The sequence below is a fragment of the Mustela nivalis genome (assembly GCF_964662115.1).
Source record: "Mustela nivalis genome assembly, chromosome: 9".
Classification (NCBI taxonomy): Eukaryota; Metazoa; Chordata; class Mammalia; order Carnivora; family Mustelidae; genus Mustela; species Mustela nivalis.
The window spans coordinates 113,224,682-113,245,473 of NC_139028.1; the positions used below are offsets into that span (position 1 = coordinate 113,224,682).

The window sequence follows — 20,792 nt, forward strand, 5'->3', positions numbered from 1 at the left end:
GTGTGCGGGTTTGATTGGAGCCTACAGTTCTGCCTCTCAGCTTAACCAAGGCTGACTCAGAGAATTTATCACTTTTTCTTAAAAAGGTGTTTTAAATTAATTAATTTATTTATTTGACACAGCGAGAGAGAGAGAGAGAGAGAGAGAGAGTGAGAGAGCACACAAGCAAAGGGAGTGGCAAGCAGGAGGAGAGAGAGATAGCAGGCCCCAGCCGAGCAGGGATTTCCCAAAGCAGGGCTCGATCCCAGAACTCTGGGGATCACGACCTGATCTGAAGGCAGATGCTTAATGGAGTGAGCCTCCCAGGCTCCCAAGAATTTATCACTTTTTGTTGCCACACGCACAGCTGTAATGATGCCCGTGAGCCTGGGGACGATAACCAGTCTGCAGGTCTTCAGTAAATATTGACAATGGACTTGTGCAATTAAGACACAGGGAACTTACCTGGAAGGATTCTGTTGAAATGGTCACGTGAAAAGTTAGTCTTTGAAGAAATATTCTTTCTTTCTTTCTTTTTTTTTTAAAGATCTATTTGACAGAGAGACAACGAGAAAGGGAACACAAGCAGGCGGTGTGGGATAAGGAGAGGGAGAAGCAGGCTTCCTGCCGAGCAGAGAGCCTGATGCGAGGCTCGAACCCAGGACCCCAAGATCATGCATGACCTGAGCAGAAAGCAGACACTTAACGACTGAGCCACCCAGGCACCCCTTGAACAAATATTCTTAAGTGGAAACACCTTATTTCCTGATGCAGAGCAAATAAGATGTGATGATATCATGATTCTGGACAGATACCCAGAAGCTCTTTCCCAAGAACCCACTAGAAGGAGGTGAGAGAGCCTATAAATTAGACTGCGGTGCATGTGGGCAAACACCTCCGTCAACAGCCACAGCAGAGAGCGCACCATGGGCTTCTCGGAGCTGCTCCACACCATCGGCGGCATGGGAAAGTTCCAGATCCTCCAGACTGCTCTCATGATGTTCCCCGCCCTCCTGATCAGCTGTCACAACTTTCTGCAGAACTTCACCGCCATAACCCCGGAGCATCACTGCCGGCCGGCCAACTGGACCAATGGGTCTCATGCCCTGGGCGGTGTGGGGGATGGGGACTTACTGAGGGTCTTCATCCCCCTGGACAAGGACCAAAAACCTGAGCGGTGCCTGCGGTTCTCTGAGCCCCATTGGCAGATCCTAAGCCTCAACGACACTTCCTCTTTAAGCTTGGACACCGAGGTCTGCCTGGATGGGTGGGTGTATGACCAGAGTGTTGCCTCCTCCATCGTTTCTGAGGTGAGACAAGGCTACAGCTGAACGCTGGGTCTTTAGATGCTTTTTTGTTTGTATTATTTTAATGGAGATGTAAATTGTTCCATGAAATGCTCAAAATTTAAGTGTGTGGCAGGATGACATTTACATAGGTAAACACCAGCTCAAGATACAGAATGCTTCTAAGGACCCCAGAAGGCTCCCTTGCACCTTTCTACGTCACTACGTCACTATGTCACTACATCACTACGCACCCACCCCCTACACCCATGGGATCATAGTGTGTGTTCTTCAGTGTGCTGGGATTTTTTTCACTCAGTATGGATTTTTAAGAGTCAATCATCTTGATGTATTATTTGGGAGCTGGTTCTTTCTCAGGGTCACGGAGCATCCCATGGCACGAATATACCACCCAATCTATGTCCTTTCTACCGAGAAATGCACCTGCACTATTTCCAGTTTGGGGCTATTATGAATATCACGGTCATGTGTGTTCTTGCACACGTATTGGGGTGGACACAGGTTTTCATTTCTGCTGGGTGTATGCCCAGGAGTGGGATTGTAGGATCATAGAGTGGCCCCAGATTCTGCTGAAGTTTTCGCTGTGCATAAGACATTCAGACACGTCGGAGGGCTCCGTCCTACTGCGTCTCCCACCCCGACACTTGGTCTGATGATTTTATTTTGCCTTCACTTAGCTATTTGCAAAGCAGTCAGAAAATCGACATGACATCCATTTTCCTGTGTGTGCGAGTGTGTGTTTTAAGATTTTATTTATTTATTTGGCAGAGAGCAAGGGAGCACAAGCAGGGGAAACAGCAGAGAGAGAGGGAGAAGCAGTTTCCCTGCTCAGCATGTGGGGGTCAATCCAGGACCCTGGGATCATGACCTGAGCTGAAGGCAGAGGCTTAACCCACTGAGCCACCCAGGTGCCTTTGTTTTCCTGTTTTCTCCCAAATTTCTCGGACCGCTGAATGAAATGGGAACAAAAAGAAGGAAAAAAGGAAGCCTTTCCAGTAAACTGGGTCTAGATTTGTGCTGGTCATCTTTCTTTTAGGGTAGAGGTTTCCTAAGACTCGGGACCAAGTGTTTCATAAAACATCTGGGATAACGTGCTTAATTCATCATGGTGACGCTGATATCGAGGTTTCCGCCATTTAATCTAAAAGGGCCAGTGCTCATGAAAGCAGGGTTATGGGCTGAAGGACAAGCTGTGGGACCATATTAGCGTGTAAGAGGTGACAAGGCAGCTCTTACTATTCTACGGAAGCCACACGGTGAGGGTACATGGGCCACTTGCTGACACTTGTCTCTTTCCGTCCAGTGGGACTTGGTGTGCAAGCACAAGTCACTGAAGTCCATTGCCCAGTCCATATACATGATGGGACAGCTGGTCGGAGCTACTGTCTTTGGCATCTTCTCTGACAGGTGAGGGGAGGAGGCCTGAGGAAGTCTCCAGAAGCTTCCAACTAGGCTAGAGTTCATGCTATCCCCCCACTGTCCTCAACGGCTCAGGACCCCACAGGAGAAGACCCCCGTACCTCCTTACCCTGCCAGACGGCCAGGGCTACACCCGACACCTCAAACGGAGGGGTCAGGCTAGAGCGCTCGCCCCTCCCTGCCCAGGTCCCGGACACCCCAACTTTTCTAGAAGACAGTCCCTGGGCCTGCATCTGATGAGGGCTGGGGGTGGTGACACCTCCTTATTTTGTTCTGCAATGAATTGCAATCATGACTCTCGAATTACTTTCTGCTTGGGGATGAATTTGGAGTCACGCGGCAGAAGGACTTCATCATGGGAATGGTGATGAAGCTGCGTCCGTGGTCTTGTTTCTGCCAGCCATGATTTCCCCGCTGGGTTACCTCCACGGGTCGCTTCCCCAGGAAGCAGGAGCCCCTGGCACAGTCACTGTTGGTGTGAGTGGCTGATTCTAAGGAGCGCTCTCCCAGGTCCTCCCAATAGCCCTGGGTGGCTGCTCCCATTTCAGAGATGACGCGGGGCTCAGCACCACTGATCCCACGGAAAACTGATTCCAGCGTGGACATTTTGTCCATGTTCTTGGAAGTGAGGACAATGTTCTCATCAGGAAGCAGCTTTGCGGGACGCCTGGGTGGCTCAGTTGGTTAAGCAGCTCCTTCGGCTCAGGTCATAATCCCAGTGTCCTGGGATCGAGCCCCATATCGGGCTCCTTGCTCGGCAGGGAGTCTGCTTCTCCCTCTGCCTCTGCCTGCCATTCTGTCTGCCTGTGTTCACTCTCTCTTCCTCTCTCTCTCTCTCTGACAAATAAATAAGAAAATCTTTAAAAAAAAAAAAAAAGGAAGCAGCTTTGCGCTCGATGCGGTATCTGGAGTGATGATCCTTGTTCAAGCCAAACAGGCCAAGGCACATTTCTGAGAACTCCATTCCCGGGTACAGCGTCTTCTAATCTTTTGCCTCTCTTGATTTTTGCAAGCCTGTTGGATGCTTCCCCCCCACCCCCACCCCGGTGCCGCAGAAAGAACATGGCAGGTGGACATTAGCGGAGCTGGGCTCTGCCCCTCTAGGAAACCTTGAAAAGTTCACTTAGCTCTTGGGATCATTTCTGTACAACTGAGGGGCCCTCCCAGTCACCCAGTGACCCCAGTCGCCTGTGTCTCCCCTGGCTGGGCTCCTGGAACACTCAACCACAGTCCCCTGTGCTGGTACACCCAGCCTTAAGCTCTGGGCAGGAGGGGCGCCTTGCTCATCGGAAAGGAGGCCACCTGGAGGGCCCCAGACTCTGTCCCCCACCCCACCACCTACTCAGAGGTGAAAGGAGGGAATTAAAGTCATCTCCATGGGGCTGGCAAGGATCTCTTGCCTTAAACGCCAGTCCCCAGTAACAAGGGGCCTGCAGCCTGGCCAGCTCGTACTGTGCGTATAGATGGCTGAGAGCCGCAGCACATCCGAGTGGAGCTCCAAGTCAAGAGCTCTCGCCTCTGGGAAGAGACCAGTAGGAGCTGGATGGACCTCCTGAGTCTGTGAACCCATCTCTTCTCCACTGTTTGCCTGATCCCTTTTGAGACCTCCCCTTGGCTCCCCCCCTCCTCCCCCCTACCTCGCCCACCATTTCCCTCCTCTCCCGTATCCCAGCAAACCCTGTCTGCTCTGTACAGCTCTGCCTCGGCACAGACCTGGACCTACCTCCTCCGCTCGCCGCCTCCGAGGCCACCACTCCGGGAGCAGCCTCCTTCCCCTAGCCCCGGGCTGGCTGCAACAGCCTTTGAAGGAGCCTCCCTGCTTCTTCCTATCCCTGACCCCTTCTGTTGCTCTCAGACCTATGGGAAGAGCGATCCTATCAGGTGCAGAACAGACCCTGCCTTTCCTCTGCTCGACCTTCCGCTAGCCCGCTGGTTCCTAGCCTGTGAAGCCTGGTGGGCGCGTGGGCTGCTGGCCCTGCCCGGGCTGGCCCCAGAGCCAGGGCTCTGAACCCAGCACCGGCCCCGCCCCTCCTACTCCTTCCTCTTGACTTTGCACTGGCTATTCCCCCACCAGGGGCACTAGTCCCAGGACCCCTCTTCAGGCCACGTCTCACAGCCTCAGAGTACAATGATGGGGATTTCTCACTGGCTGTGGGTGTGGTACAAGTCATTTCAACTTGAGCCTCTGTTTTCTCATCTGTAAAATGGGGAAAATGACGCTCTTGACCTTAGATGACACACCTCAGTGCTATGTCCGTGGCACTCTGTGGTGTCACCTGCCCAGAGGAGCCTTCTCTGGCCACCCTATTTACAAGGACAGCCCCTCTGACGTTCCCTGTTCTTCTCTGCTCCGCGCTGTTCTGTGGCCTCTGACGGTCTGTGTGTTTTACCTACGTTTCTTCCTTATTGTCTGATTCTCGCGCAGTGGCCAGGGCAGAGGGTGCGGGTAGGGGGTCCCATGGGAAGGGGCAAGGGAGCTCCCGGTCGAGGCCTCAGCACTTGGCACCTGCCTGGCCCCCGGGGGTCTGAGAGGGGATAGAAGAGAATGAGTGTGGGGTCGAGGGTCCCTTGGAACACTGGAGGCGCTGCTCACACTCCCTCCCCCATGGGGCAGGGACCAGAAGCCACACGAAGATGCTCATCACAGCCCCATCTGGAAACAGCTGTACTTCAACAAGGAACAGAGCCAAGAGGCAAAGAATTAACCCTCCTCCCCTAGGGGAATCTAGGCCTTGGCAACGTGTGGGGAGGGGCGGGGACAAGGCGGGAGTCCCTTCCCAAGGCCTTTCCTAAGGATGTGGGGGAGTGAGGGGCAGACTGGTGGAGGCCAGCAGGCTGGGGCGAAAGCGGGGGCAGAGAGGCCACTTGGCAGCTGGACCCGGGGGCTCAGCCGGCGGCTCCGTCGGTCCCGGTGGCAGGTGTGGACGCAAGACGGCGCTGCGGAGCGGGATACTGCTGATGATGGCCGCGGGCACCAGCGCCGCTTTCTCGCCCAACTTCCTGGCCTACTGCGTGCTCAGGTTCCTCAGCGGGATGGCCATGACCGGCATCATTATCACCAGCCTCTGCCTCAGTGAGTACCCCTGCGGAGCCCTGGCTGCTCCGCTCACCGCTGTGCCACCCGCGGGGCGGGGGAGGGGGTGGGGGGCACTTCAGTTACCCTGTCTGGGCCTCCGTTTTCCCATCTGTGATACGGGGTGATAATGATTGAACCTCGCTCATCTCATACCTATTTATAGAATGATACCCGGCCCCCTCGAAGACCTTCAGGAAATGTCCGCTCTTTGAAGGTGGTGGCCTAAGCTAGCCCCAGGCTCGAATTCCCAGTCCCCGGGACATACTCCTTGCCTGTGTTGGGGGTGATGGATCCCAGATGGCCCTGTAGAGGGGTGTCACAAAGACCAAATGAGATGGCAAAGTTGCTTGGGATGCTCAGGACAGTGTGCCCTGCATGGCACCGAGCGGGGTCAGAGCCCGCCCATCAACAGGGTTCATCGGGGGCAAGTTCCACTGGGGCCTTGTCTGGGGTCCCTGCCCCTGACTCACCCAGGCTGACCCCTCTCCCTGGCCCTGGGAGCTCACTACCAGCACTGCCACACTTGTCATCCCCAGCCATGGAGTGGACCCCGACGCAGAGGCGGACGCTGGTGAATACCTACACCATGTACATGATCACGTTGGGCCAGGTGGTCCTCACAGGCCTGGCCTACCTCATCCGCCCCTGGCGCTGGCTCCAGGGCACCCTATCTGTCGCCTACGTGATCATTCTTCTGTATTCCTGGTACGTCAGCTCCCAGACGCCCCCTGGACTACGTAGAGTTGCCTTGTCTGGTCTGACTTCATGTCAGTGAGGTGTTTGCTGGCCTCAGAGCCGACCTTGGCTTGGCTCTGCTGAGATCTGATCTCCTTTTTTTTTTTAATATTCTTTTTTTTTAATGTTATGTTAATCACCATACAGTACTTCATTACTGTTTTTTAAAAGATTTTATTTATTTATCAGATAGATATCACAAATAGGCAGAGAGGCAGGCAGAGAGAGAGAGAAGCAGACTCCCTGCTGAGCAGAGAGCCCAATGTGGGGCTCAATCCCAGGACCCTGGGATCATGACCTGAGCCAAAGGCAGAGGCTTCAACCCACTGAGCCACTCAGGGACCCCTTCATTAGTGTTTTGATGTAGTGTTCATGATTCCTTGTTTGAGTATAACACCCAGTGCTCCATGCAATCCGTGCCTGCCTTAACACCCATCACCGGGCCAACCTCCTTAAGGACAGAAGAGAGGACCCTTGATATACGAGGTGTTTTCATTTGGTTTCTTTTTCTCCGTATCAACCTTGGCGAATCGTCTGGTGAATCACGCCATCTGGGGTTCTAAGTGGCTGCACACTTGACCCCGCCGGCCACTGAGAAGAGGTTTAAATCCAGAGCTATGGGAAAGTAGGCAAAATTCTCAAAATGACAGTGGAGACCCAAACTAGCGCCATGAGAGGTATTGAGAGCGCAGCATGAAATGAGAAATGCAGGAGACAGAAAATGTGTGCAACGTGGTGACAGTTCTGCAAAAACAAACACGTGCCCGAATTCGTATCTTGCGGTAGGACCAAAAGAAAAATGGCGGAAACAACCAAGGCCCCTTTCACTGACGCTCCTCCCATTTTGTTCTTTCCGATTTTTCTCTTGTATCTCCCTGTTTCCAAGTGGGCTAGCCCTTGACCTATGGTGATTGGGAGTGTGAGCCCCGTACCTGGGCAAGCACTGTGGATGGAGATCCCTTGGCCCTTCCAGCTGGTCAGGGATAGGGTTGGGCTCAAGGCTCTGCCTGTCTGATCGGTCCCTCCCTCCAGACCGGTCCCTCCCTTACCCCGGTCCCTCCCTTACCCCATGCCCTCTCACTGTTAGGGGTCTGCCAGAATCGGCTTGCTGGCTCATCACCCACAACAAACTTGACAAGGCTGTGAAAAATCTGCAGGCTGTGGCAACATTAAATGGCAGAAAGGAGCAGGGGAGGAAACTCACTGCAGAGGTAGGCACAAAGGGAACCCACACACTACCCGAACCCTTCCTCCTGAGTTGGCAGTAATTCTCAGTGGGGGCTTAAGTTGGCCTCCCGAGGGTGAACAAAGAGGTAAGTGTCTACATCCAGAAGCAGTTGCTGTCACCATCAGATAGGCAGAGGACCTTTGGGGAAAGTGTCTTGTTACACCCTTTCTCAGAAGCTACCACAGGGGACATTCCACCAAAACAAGGATGTAAGCCAGGGAATCCAGGAAATAGAAGATCCCAAATAGGAGAAAGGTAATAAAGAAGGGAAAGAGTTGGACAGAAAACCTAAAGAATGATCAGTCTGTACTGAAACACATGAATAGACATATACCAGAGGCCTTTCATGAAGGAAAAAAAATGATCTTGATAGATTGCTCATTGAACTTTATCCTCTTAATAAGAGTTTTATCATTCTATCAAAGAATTTGGGGATAAATAAGTGCCAAGTACTTAAGAAACCAAGAATATTAGCAAGCAAATACACAAAAGAGGCAATTATTAACTTTAGGAAAATAAAAAGCTCACATCACAGAAAGAAATATAATCAGAGTACACGACATGGTTCAACTCTGAATGAGACTTACATTGGGAGAATTACAGAAGGGAAGGGTTAGGTCAGAGGTAGTAGAGTAAGAGGGTTAAGTCTTCATTCTTTCTTAGCATAAATCAATCTAAAGTTGGAAAATCAAGCCATAGCAGTGTAGCATTTTACCCAGAAATAGGAAATAAGTATGAGAAGAAACACCTAGAAGAGTAGAAGACAGTTCTGGAGAGGGGGAATTGAGAGTAGAGCTGGAAAAAGGGGAGGCAGGGACCTTTCTAACTATGAACATGAAGAAACAAAATAACAATGGCTAAGATCCCAGACTTGGGGCCATTCACCAGGGTTTGACTCCCAGCTCCCTACTTAGAGCTCTGTGACCTTGGGCAAATTATTTAACCTTCGGAGCTTCTGTTTCCTCTTCTGTAAAAAGGATTGCAGAATCTCCCTTACATTAAATAAGTTCGTTCACATCCAGTACTTAGACCCCCATCTGGCCCATAACAAGTACTCAATAAATGGTGGTCATTGTTGACCATCAAGAAACTCTAGTTAAAAGAAAAGGAGAAGTTGCTATATAAGAGAATACACGCCCATAATTTGAAGTCCTGTATTTCTCCTTGAGGGTGTGTGTGAAGGAATTGGCCAACGTGGGAGGAATCAAGTAATTGTAGGGCATCAGGAAGTGGAAGGACTAAGGGCCGGAGCCCTTTCTTCCGCCATCCCCACTCTGGTCTTTTCCTGCTAGGTAGTAAGGCTCCACATGCAGGAGGACACAGCTGCTATCAAGGAGACCCCATTCCTCCTCGATCTCTTCCGCACTCCGGGACTCCGCAGGACAACTTGCTGTATCGCCCTGGGATGGTGAGTGGTGCCCCAAAGAGTGACAACCCCCCACCCGAATCATTCACCTGACGGCTGCTCCTGAGTTGTCATTCCTTGGTACCCCACTGGCTTGAGACAGAGATGGAGGCAACAGATCATGGGCGAAGCAATCTGAGAAGATGGGAAAACCTGGCAAAGTCTGGAACCAGAGAGGATTGGGTTCTAGAATAGGATCGCATCCTATCCGTGGCCAGAATGTTGGAGACTCCTTCCATTTGAAAGAAAGGCAAACCATGGGTCACCTCTAGAGTAGGAAGTAAATTGCTGGCACTTTCTCTCCTCCAGGTTTTCCGCAGGCTTCTCCTTTTTTGGGCTGGGTTTGGATGTGCAGAAATTTGGGTTCAACATCTACTGGACACAACTGCTGTTTACAGTCGTGGATTTCCCCATGAAGCTGCTGACGGGCCTGAGCATGGGCTACTTTGGCCGCCGAATCACTGCCATCTCTTTGCAGCTGGCGGCCGGTTGTGTGATCCTTGTCACCTCATTTCTTCCTCGAGGTGAGGTTTTCTTCTGGGTCTCGTGAAAATTCTCTTCTGATATGATGGATGACACGGTCTGGTTTGATGATTCAGAGCAGACTAGAGAACCAGATGAACCTTTTTTCAACTGGTTTCCTGTGATCATGGACAAGTCGACCCACTTACCCTCCATTGACACTCACAGTTGTTTAGGAAGAATAATTAAGAAGCCCTTATTTGGGGTTGACTGCCTGCCAAGCACTGTGCTAGTCCTTCACATGTATCAACTCATCTGATCATCATAAGCTGCTTTTATAACTGAAGCATAAATAAATAAAGCACAGAGAGGTGAAGTGACTTGTCCAAGGTCACACAGCTAATAGGTGCTAACATCGGGGAAAACAACATGATGGTGACATGGGCATTTTGTCATAGCAATCTCTATAGTTTTCCATGTTTGCAATAATTTTTAAAAAATCATTAAAGATCCTGTGTAAAAAGTTCATATCCCAGTGCCCGGCTCATGGGAAACATTGAATAAATTTTAGCTATCATCATTAGGTAAGTTTATAAAGATATAAATTCAGCCCTCTGAGATCTAGTAGCAAGGGATACTAATCTGAAATGGTTGTAGGAATCACAAAAATCTAGAATCCTGCAAGTGGGGGATGTGTTGAAGACTGTTGCATCTATCATTTTACTGATGAAAACCCTGTGTCTGTGGGACAGTCACCTCCCCAACTCCCCGGGACAGGGCTAAATCTCAGCATTCCTCACTCCCCAACTGCCCCTGCCTCATCTGAAAATAGCAACTTGGGTTGGTTGGTAGTTCTTCACGGCTCTTTCTCCAGCACCTGCCGGCCCCGGGGCTCAGACCAGACCCAGGTTCAGGGAACACAGAAGCCTTTACGGAGACAGACTATAATTAATTGCAGTTGAGATCAGTGCCTCAGAGATGTCGTCCAAGGAGTAAGGGAATATATGGTGGGCTCCGCTCAGTGAAACAGATCAGGGAAGTCCTCCTTGCCAAAGTAGCATTTGAGTTGAGAAGGATGAGAAGAAGATGAGAAATAAGAAGGTGAGGGGCGCCTGGATGGCTCAGTGGGTTAAAGCCTCTGCCTTCGGCTCAGGTCATGATCCCAGGGTCCTGGGATCGAGCCCTGCATCGGGCTCTCTGCTCAGCACGGAGCCTGCTTCCTCCTCTCTCTCTGCCTTCCTCTCTGCCTACTTATAATCTCTGTTTGTCAAATAAATAAATAAAATCTTTAAAAAAAAAAAAAGAAAGAAGAAGGTGAATCGTGGGGAGAAGAGCTCGCTGAGGAGGGAGTACGGCCAGTGCAAAGGCCATGGGGCCGGGAGATGCTTGACACAATGAGATGTCAGAACAGGTGATTAGTGATTACATTGACATTTCATTAACTCCCTTTTGTCTACACCCCACCCACTGCCTTCTCTCAGACTTGAATACCTTTAAGATGATCCTCTGTTTGTTTGGGAAAGGGAGCCTGGCCGGCTGTTTCAGTTGTCTCTACCTATACACCATGGAGCTCTTCCCAACCGAAGTCAGGTAAGAAGATGGGTCAGAGTCTCTGGGACCGAGACTGCAGCCCCTGTCGCTCAGAGCTGGGCCGCTAAGGAAACCAGCCTCCATTTGGAAATGGTTTTGTGGTTTCATGTCTCAAAAGAGCAGGTTCAAGTCCCTATTTTAACGTGATTTTGGGTATCGTAGGACATTGCTCTTGGAATAGTGACCGGAACTTGGCAGACACTCCATAAATGGTATCATGTCTATAGCTTCGGAAAAATGTCAGTATCCCAGATAGTGGTAGGAAATGAGGAGCTGAGGAGTTGAGTGTTGGAGCAGCGCCCAGCACAGAGCACGTGCTCAGTAAGTATCAGCTGTCAGGCTTTCCATCATTATCATGGCTCACAGTAAGCATCCCTCTGGCCGCATCTGAGATCAAGGTTCCCTTCCCCATGATGTGCCCCCACATGACCCATCCCAGGATCAGGCCCTTTGCCACGCAGCCTTCTTATCTCTTGTGCACCAGCCCTGACACTCAGGGCCTGGTTCATTCATTCATTCACCAAATCCTCTCAGGCTTGGTGCAGGTGCTTGAATTCCGGCAGTGCACCTGCACGGTCCCAACCCCTTCCGTGTTCTCTGTCTCCTCAGGCAGACCGGGATGAGTGCTGGGATCTTCAGCACACGCCTGGGCTCCCTCTTGTCCCCCCTGGTCTACATCCTGGGCAACCATAGCCCAGTGCTACAGCCGGTGATGTTTGGCCTGGTCCCTATCCTGGCAGCCACAGCGGGCTCCTTCCTGATAGAGACCAACAACCAGCCGTTGCCGAACACCATCCAGGAGACAGAGAAGAGGTAAGAGACTTCCTGCTCCCATCTCTCCAGTGTCTCAGAAAGTCCTTGTAGCCTGTGGGGACCAGCAGTGGGAAAGGGTCCTCTGGGGTTCTTGCTGCCTTGGCAGGAGTGGGGCACCCCCGTGGGCCCATGTTAGGACCTCTGGGGCCACTCGCACTGCCCCTCCCCCTCCTTCTGTAAATGTCATAATGGCTTCAGGTGTCTTAAAATTGGTGGTGATCGCCCGGGAGCCTGAGGATGCATTTGGAGGTGAATCCCACAGGAGGCCATATACAGTGCTGCCTAATTCTCCTTCTATTAAATACATCATCACTTTGTATGTGGAGGGGAGCTGTCGCATGGCTAAATCCCTCTTGTCACCTAACCTGTGGCTGCAAAACACGGGGTAGGGAACAAGTGAGTCAGTCTGTCCCTTCAGATGAAGTTCAGCCATGCTTTCTAGGTTAGAAGGAAGACCGTCATCTAATCTACCCACAAAGCACTTCTTTGCAAGTGGGTTCCTTATCTGTGGCTTGGAGGATCGGGGCTGGGCTTGGGTGTGTCTGCAGGTCAGATGGGCTGGGCTGGGCTGTCCTGGCCGGGGGGCACCTCTCAGGGGGCAGCTCTGCATCTCCATTTCACCCTTCTTCTGGGACAGCAAGCACCCTCCTTCTCAGGGCGGTGGCAGAGACCCAAGAGCCCTTTCTGAAGCTCTCGCTTTTCCGCTCAGAGCATGTTGTTCTGTGTCTCTCCTTACCCAGAGTGAAGATGGCTCGTGACAAGCAAAGAAACATCAGTGAAAATACCACAAAGAAAGGATTGGCCTCACTTCTCCCAGAAAAGACAAAAGTCGAATGTACGGTGTGATTTCTCCGGACCCACACCTATATTCTGAATGGCCCTTCCTCTCTCTTCACTTTCTCGTGTTTTGGAAATGTGACACGTCTTGCCAAGGAAATGCGGTGGCACCCCGCTTGACCACCATGGAAAGCAACGATAGGGCTGTGCTCTGGAAATATTATAAGGCAGATGAGTCATTCGACTTAGAGACCAACGAGAAATGACACGTATTGGACAATCTGTGACACTTGAATATGAAGAAAGAGCTTTAAGTAGATATGAAGGGATCCGTCGATTTTGTGAAGTGGCATCAGGTAACAGAAGCCAACGTCCCTTTTTAAAAAAGAAAAAAGATGTGAAGCTGAAGTATTTAGGAATGAAATGAAACATCGGGAATTTGCTTTAAAATTCTAGAAAAGTGGACACAGTGAGTGCCAGGGTTGAAGCAGGGAGTTCCTTGATCTTCCTACTTTGGGATGTGTTTGGAAATTTTTTTAAGATTTTATTTATTTATTTGGCAGACAGATCACAAGTAGGCAGAGAGACAGGTGCATGGGGGTCAGGGGGCAGGCTCCCTGCTGAGAGAGAGCCTGATGTGGGGCTTGATCCCAGGACTCTGAGATCATGACCTGAGCAGAAGGCAGGGGCTTAACCCACTGAGCCACCCAGGCGCCCTGTTTGGAAATTTTTATGATTGAAATATTTTTCAAGTCCAACAGCTTTTTTCAGACCCTGAAACCCTTAGTAGCTGCAGCTCAAGGTCATATCCTACATTGCCTGTGGATGACCCAACCAGCTCTGTGGCGAGCAGCCCAGGGAGGCAGCCCAGATCACAGGGTGGATGCCTGAGACTCCAAAAGGCCAAAAACCTAGCAGAGATTCCAAAGAGAGGAGGTGAGGGGCGTGTCCAAGATGTTGATCAGAGCGCTGTTGACATAGTACCGCTCGCTAGTTACTGATATCGCTAAGTTTGGTAATGGTCATTTGATATACAAGGACATATGCTTGAGACCCACAGGGCTTCGGTATGGAGAAGAGCCTCCTGAATTTCTGAAAATCAGGGTGTCCGCTGGTTATCACTGAGCTTCTCTATCCAGCACGGGCATGTAAATGTATGTATTTTTTTTCCCTACACCTACGTTTTCTCTAACATAGAAGACATAGGATTATTGCAGTGTTCATGTTTTTGTTACTAGCCTCTGATCTAATGATGTTAAATAGAATACAAAAAAATTCTGCTAAGTTTCTCAAATGCTAATTCATATTTTGTTATTTCTGTTTGTTGTTTACTTATCTGCTTTAAGTATGAACGATTAACCGATATTCAATTCTCGTTTGAATTATGATTATGAATTATATCATGGTTTGTTTTTAGAAATAAAAATCCCTTTTTTGAAAACAGATAATGATTGAACATAACTGAATTAAAGTAGTACATCAAAGCAGACTATAAAACTTGACTGCTTCAGAAAACCTAAGTTTAGGGGCTCCTGGGTGACAGTGGGTTAAGCCTCTGCCTTTGGCTCAGATCATGATCTCAGGCTCCTGGGATTGAGCCCCACATCCAGTTCCCTGCTCAGCAGAGTGCCTGCTTCTCCCCCTCTCTCTGCCTGCCTCTTTGCCTACTTGTGTTCTCTCTTTATCTCTCTAATAAATAAATAAAATCTTAAAAAAAAAAAAAGAAAGAAAGAAAACCTAAGTTTACAAAGATTTAGATCGGGGCACCCGGCTGGCTCAGTCAGTGAAGCAAATGCTCCTTCTTCTTCTTCTTTTTTTTTCTTTTTAAGATTTTATTTATTTGTTTGACAGACAGAGATCACAAGTTGGGGGAGAGGCAGACAGAGAGAGAGAAAGAGAGAGAGAGAGAGGAGGAAGCAGGCTCCCTGCTGAGCAGAGAGCCTGATGCAGGGCTCGTTCCCAGGACCCTGGGATCGCGACCTGAGCCGAAGGCAGAGGCCCTAACCCACTGAGCCACCCAGGCGCCCTCTTTTTTTTTTTTTTTTTTTTAAGATTTATTTACTTGAGAGAAAGCGCGTGACTCCACACACACCGACACATACAGCAGGGAGGGCCAGAGGGGGAGCGAGAGAGAATCTCAAGCAGACTCCCTGTTGAGCATGAGCCCAATACTGGGCTTGATCTCACAACCCTGAGATCATGACCTGAGCTGAAGTCAAGAGTCAGACACCCAACCAGCTGAGCCATCGGGGCGCCCCACGAGGGACTCTTGATCCCAGGGCTGTAAGTTTGAGTCCCACATTGGTTGTAGAGATGACTTAAAAATAAAAACCTTAGGGGCGCCTGCGTGGCTCAGTGGGTTAAGCCTCTGACTTCGGCTCAGGTCATGATCTCAGGGTCCTGGGATGGAGCCCCGAATGGGCTCTAGGCTCAGCAAGGAGCCTGCCCCCCCCCCACCTGCCTCCCTGTCTGCCTGTGATCTCTCCCTCTGTCAAATAAATAAATAAAATCTTTAAAAAAAATAAATTTAAAAGTAAAATCTTTAAAAATAAATAAATAAATAAAATATTTTGATCATACCTGAGTTCAAGAATGATAAATCATATACGAATATGATTTCACATATCATATGAATTTTTCAGAATTTTAATGACTAACTTTTTAGTATTTCCTATTTTGCTTGACCAATGCCTTAAAAATCTGTATGATATTTGTTTTATTTTTATTTGTTTATTTATTTTTGGTGGGCAGCAAAACAAGGTTTATTGAGCGATAGTGAAGGGATAGTACAAAGCTCTCGAGGAGAGAGGGACCCCAAGGGGTTGCCACCGGGAGTTTCTAAGTCTAGGGTTTTTTATGGGCTTGTTGGCCAGCTGTTTTCATCTGATTAACCCTCCCTGCACCTGTCATCCAATCAAGTTTCTGTCACCTATCTATCCTGTGGGAAAGGATGGAGGGCTCCTTCCAGGGCAGCATAAAATCCTTTAAAGGGTGGTTTCCTCTTAAGGTGTGGGGGGGTCCCTGCCTGCCTTCCAATTATCCTTCATCATTCCCTCCTCTAAAGAGGTAACCCCAACTACTGTCAGGGAAAAAGGGTGACGACCGATCGTAGCTACTTCCTGCTGGTCAGGGGCATGGATGGGGGGGCGGCAGTCAGGGCTCCTCTCATCAAGATCTGTCACGCGGTCCCCTGCAGGTGTCTGGTTTGACCTCCGTGCGAGGCTCCTTCTGAACCACCATCATTTGGAGTTTGATGATCTTTATTCTGGAAGATCTAAAGTGGGTCAGAGCACTTAGGAGGCAAGGCCCAATGCATAATGCAAGACCAAGTACAGCCGGGGGTCCGGCGAGAAATAGAGCATGTATTTGTGAGGCGATGGCCGGCAAAAGGAAAAAGACTTATCTGTTTCTTGTGCCTCCAAGACAAGTTGGAGGTCCTCTCTAGGTTCCCAGAAGGGTTTCGGGGACCCAGGCTTGAACTTCAGGCACATTGCTGTTGGGAGTTGTCCCTGGGTGCGGGTCTTCCCAGACTGGCTCTAACAAGACTTGGCCCCCAGGGTGAAGTAGGAGAAGTTGGTTATTTGGGGGCTGGGAGTTGGGAAGCTTCTTGCAAGAGGGATGAGATGATTTATTAAATCAAAGACTTCCTTGTCTGTCAGCAGGTCATTGACAAGGAAGGGTCTCCCATATAAGGCGATAGGGAGTAGAGACACCTAATTTTTACTTGTCTCTTGTGCCATTTCATTCTTCCAAGGATTGAAGTCTTCAGACATGGTGTGATAGAGCCCCAAACCTTGGCTACTCCCTCTGCAGGGTCTGGGGGAGTCCAAGCCAAGGGATCTTCTGTGGCTTTTTTGGTTCTAGAGGGAAAGAGCTTAACCCAGTAGGTGAGGGTGTCTACCCAAACCAGAGGATACCTGTCCCTTTGCCCGTCTTCCACAGGGTAACTTTCTACTCACTGTTTGCCTCTGGGGACTTGTGAATGGGGGAACTGGTCATTCTTCACGTTTTTCCTGTCCCAGAATCAGTGTCATAGATTTGGGAATCAAGGGAGCCGGCAGCTATAGCTGCCCCTAAGGCATGCTGGCCAGGCGGGGATTAGGACGCCCGAGGTCATTCCCTTTCTGTCACATCCTTCACAGTGGAAAGACTTAGAGCTGGGCACTGAGCAAGGCCCTCTTGAGATTCTTAAAAGCTTTCTCTGACTCTGGATCCCACATTAATAGGTGGGTACTGGCTTGTCTGGGTGTCCTTGATCAACCAATAGAGGGGACCTGCCCTTTCTCCGTGACTGTGTCCTATCTTGTCCCAATAACCTTTCCATCAAGGGAAAGCGGTGGGGTCCTTTAGGTATATGGGGACAGGCACTGCTTATGTTAAGTCCCAACCCACCTTGGCCTGAGATGCCCAGACCTGGGAATTAATATCAGCCTCCATTACAGGGAGGCCATTGCCAGCCTGCCTAGGGGCCATCACTACGAGAGTTTCTCTTTACCTAAAAGAAGTGTGGAACTTCTGGACTTAAGAAAGAGTGAGAGAGGCAGCTCTTCCTGCCCACAGGTCCTGTCCCTGTGCTTTAAAAAAACCCTTTTGGCACCAAAACTTCTCAAGAATTCTTTCTTGGCTGTTGGCTTCGAACCCGAACATCTTTCCTACATGCCTGTGATAAAAGAGCATTCGGGGATTTCACCAGCTGGACCCCAGGGCCTGACGCTCACTGCCCACCTGCTTGTACTCCCTGTCCTTTGTCTTACATTTCTCCTTCAGCTCTTCTTTCCAGCTGACCTCAGCTGCAGCAAATGAAACCCGAAAACACCCCTCAGGTGTTTTGTGATGGGTGATGGGTGATGTGGGAAACAAAGGCAGAAGAAAAATTATTAAACTTCCTCACTACCCCACTGACAGTCCTGGAAACAGGCAGGGGACCTTCTTCCTCTAAGGACTCTATTGCCTCAATGATGCTACTTTCCTAAGGGCAAAGGTCTTGTAAGTCCACTTTAACATATAAAAATTCTTTAGAAGATTCCTTTATCTCTAAACCCCACCAAGATCCATGTTAGTGATCACCCCCCCCAAGCTTATGGCCCACCGATATACATCTGAAGGGTCTCATGACTAAGGTTTTATTAGACGGTAATAAATCACATTTTGGCCACAATCGCTAGCCTCCTCAAGGTCCTGGAAACCTTGCTTCCAAAATTCTTTAGAGACTTATACTCTCCCTAACCCCCATGTCGCTCTCGGCCCGCAAGAACGACCCGCAGACGAGGTGAGTGGCAAGCTTCTTTATTGATAATCACGCCGGGACCCCCGCACTAGTCTAAGACCCCCAGTATATACCCACCGAGTACAAACTATATCCAATAAGAGTACACCACGGCTAACATAACTACCAATCAGAAGGGCTACCTATGACATTATCTGTGTGCATGCGGCGCGCTCATGAGCACCTACGTGACTCCATAGGTTTCCATGGCTCCCCAGACCATGTGCCTCTCCCAGGACTCCTGGTATCCATCAAACGTCACCCGTGAAAGCACTCACATTCCTTAAGTTAATCTATAGTCTTTACTCCTAGGCTCCGCTTGGTACCTGACTCCTTGCATTCCTAGGGTCAATCGGTTACATCCCTCACTCCTCAGGCCTCGCTTAGTACGTGACTCCTTGTTTCTGCTGCATGGCTCCCCACACCCCCACCCGATTTGAATGTATGTAATGGGCCACTTCTTCTGACCCCACTACAGCTCTTTCTGTCAATGGTCCTGTCCCCGTGCTTTAATAAAATCACTTTTTTGCACCAGAAAAAAAAAAAAAGAGAGAGAGAGAGAAGAAAAGAAACGAGTGAAAGAAAGAAAGGAAGGGAGGAAGGAAGGAAGAAAGAAAATCAGATCTCCCCAGGTGCATCCCAGAAGATGAGAAAAAAAACCTGGCTAATGGGTCGCCCAGTGATACCCTTAACGACAACATCGCAGTTCAATAGTTGGCCCAGGGCAGAGAGAACAGAAAGGGTGTCTCCTGTATCAAGAAGGAAATGGGCTGGTTTTCCTGGTGTTTCCAAAACGGCCTGGGGCTCTGGGTTCCCTAGGGTGAGCTGTTGGGGAGGAGCCCCATGGAGAGCCCCAGGACCCAGCAGCCCCAATCAGGGCTCTGGCCACCTGAGCCCTTGAGGATTAAGGTCCCCGAGGGCCTTCAGATTTCCAGTGTCCTCCTTAGTTTTTGTCACTGGGGGCATTCTCACTTCCAGTGTCCCAGGCAGCCATAGATAGGGCATTTGGTGCCAGAGCCTTCGGAACCTGGAAGCTGATTGGGTCTTTAAGAATGACCTCAGCATGGGGAGCACCAGGACAGCCGACTGTGTATTCAATGAGAACCTCTCTCAATCTAAGAAAATTGTTGGGTTTTCTTCCCGAGTTTGGGTTGACACTTAACTTACCTACAGACCCAGATACCCTTACCAGAGACTTTGAAAGCCACCTCCTTAAAAATTTCCCTAGAAAACTTCGAGACAAGATTAACCACCAATTTTTTACCAACAGACCCAGATATCCTTTAAAAGCACAAACCTAAGTCCGGTAATCAATGCTTTATTAGCACTTTATCCTATTTGGAAAAGACCTAGATGTAATCTCATTTAACATCCAAGCAGAACTTCCTTAAAAATTACCCAGGAAGACTCTGAGACAAGATTAGCAGCCATTTTAACGTGAGCTTATTTGACCTTCAGCAAACCTAGATGGAATCCCTCCTGGTTCTAAACCTTACCAGCTTGGACAGATGAGTAGATGGCATGTTTTTTTCCACCAAAGTGGAAATATGCCGTCCATGTCAGGCCAGAGAAGACAGTGAATTTCCCAAAACAAACAGAGTTTCTACAGGGACTTGGGAATAGTCCTTAAAAGTCTCCATCCTGAGGCAGACGAATCACAGTTGGCTCCAATTATAGCCATTAACGCGGGAAATGAATGAGGGAGAGAAACCGCTAGGTTTCAATCCCTCTATGATGCAGGCTTGGAAGGGCCGGTGATACCAATTTCCAAAGGGATCATTCATATCCTCACTGAGGTCTTGAGAGGGTCCCCAGTTGGGGTCTTGAGGAGGAATAACAAGCGCTCCAGTTGGAAAGCAAGACCATCCATGGGCTCACCCATCTCTTGATCCCCGTATTCTTAAGCAGTGGCCAGGACGCCCCATTTTTCTGCTTCAGAGAGGGTCTGATTTAATAGAAGCCTTACATCCGAGTATGGAAAACTTTGAGGTCCCCCCTCATCTCAGGTCTTGTTGCAGCCCCTCCCTTTGGTCCCCCTTGGAGCACTACCTGTTCTCGAAGAGGGTCAAGCCCTCGAGTACCAGCAGGGGTTCCAAGATAGGGAGGGACAGGTTAGGGGACCTGATCTTACCCCAGGAAGGGTGAAGCCAGGCAGGATTCCCCTGCAGACTCCGTGTGCCAATCAACTTCTGATGTGGATGTGATGTTCCTTGATTCCTCCCTACCCCACTGGGGGTTGGGGGTCCAAATGAAAGCAGCAGGAGGCTGGATCAATCCTACATGGTGAGAATCAGAACAAAAGAAAATGAGCCACCTTTTTCCCAGTTAGCACCCAGAAGGCAAAGTCACTCAAGTGGCCAAGTCTCATCCTCCAACTTGTATTGTGGCCGTGCCCCAGACAAAAGCAAATGAGTTGCCTTCGTCAGTTAAAACCAGGAAGGCATTCGAGTGAATGATATTGAGTGATTTGCAGGTCTGATACCCTTCCTGTAACCTATAATGCCAGGGAGAGATTCTGAAGGAAGAAGGGTGTTGGTCGGGGAGTTAATTACTCATCCACAAGGAGAGAGGGAAAGGCATCCCTTACTTCAATTTCTTAAAGTTGATTAGGGAGATTTGGGAAGAGGGACAAGGCATTCCCCACCTCAGTTCTCCTCATCTTTTCCTGATGTGTGGCCCTACTCTCGCCTCTGACAGCCAGAGCCCTGCCAATCCCCCCATCCCGACCCCCCACC

The 20,792-nt window shown here is 49.8% G+C and overlaps 1 protein-coding gene across 1 annotated transcript; it reads left to right on the forward strand.

Annotated features, from left to right (window-relative positions):
- Positions 1–905: 905 nt before the first annotated feature.
- Positions 906–13,322, forward strand: LOC309873249 (solute carrier family 22 member 20-like; the record flags this gene model as incomplete). Its single annotated transcript, XM_082748503.1, has 10 exons — positions 906–1,289; positions 2,590–2,693; positions 5,624–5,778; positions 6,318–6,486; positions 7,604–7,727; positions 9,037–9,152; positions 9,459–9,673; positions 11,093–11,201; positions 11,811–12,014; positions 12,755–13,322. The coding sequence occupies 10 exons, from the start codon at positions 906–908 to the stop codon at positions 12,858–12,860; spliced, it is 1,686 nt and encodes a 561-aa protein (XP_082604629.1). The 3' UTR covers positions 12,861–13,322.
- Positions 13,323–20,792: the final 7,470 nt, after the last annotated feature.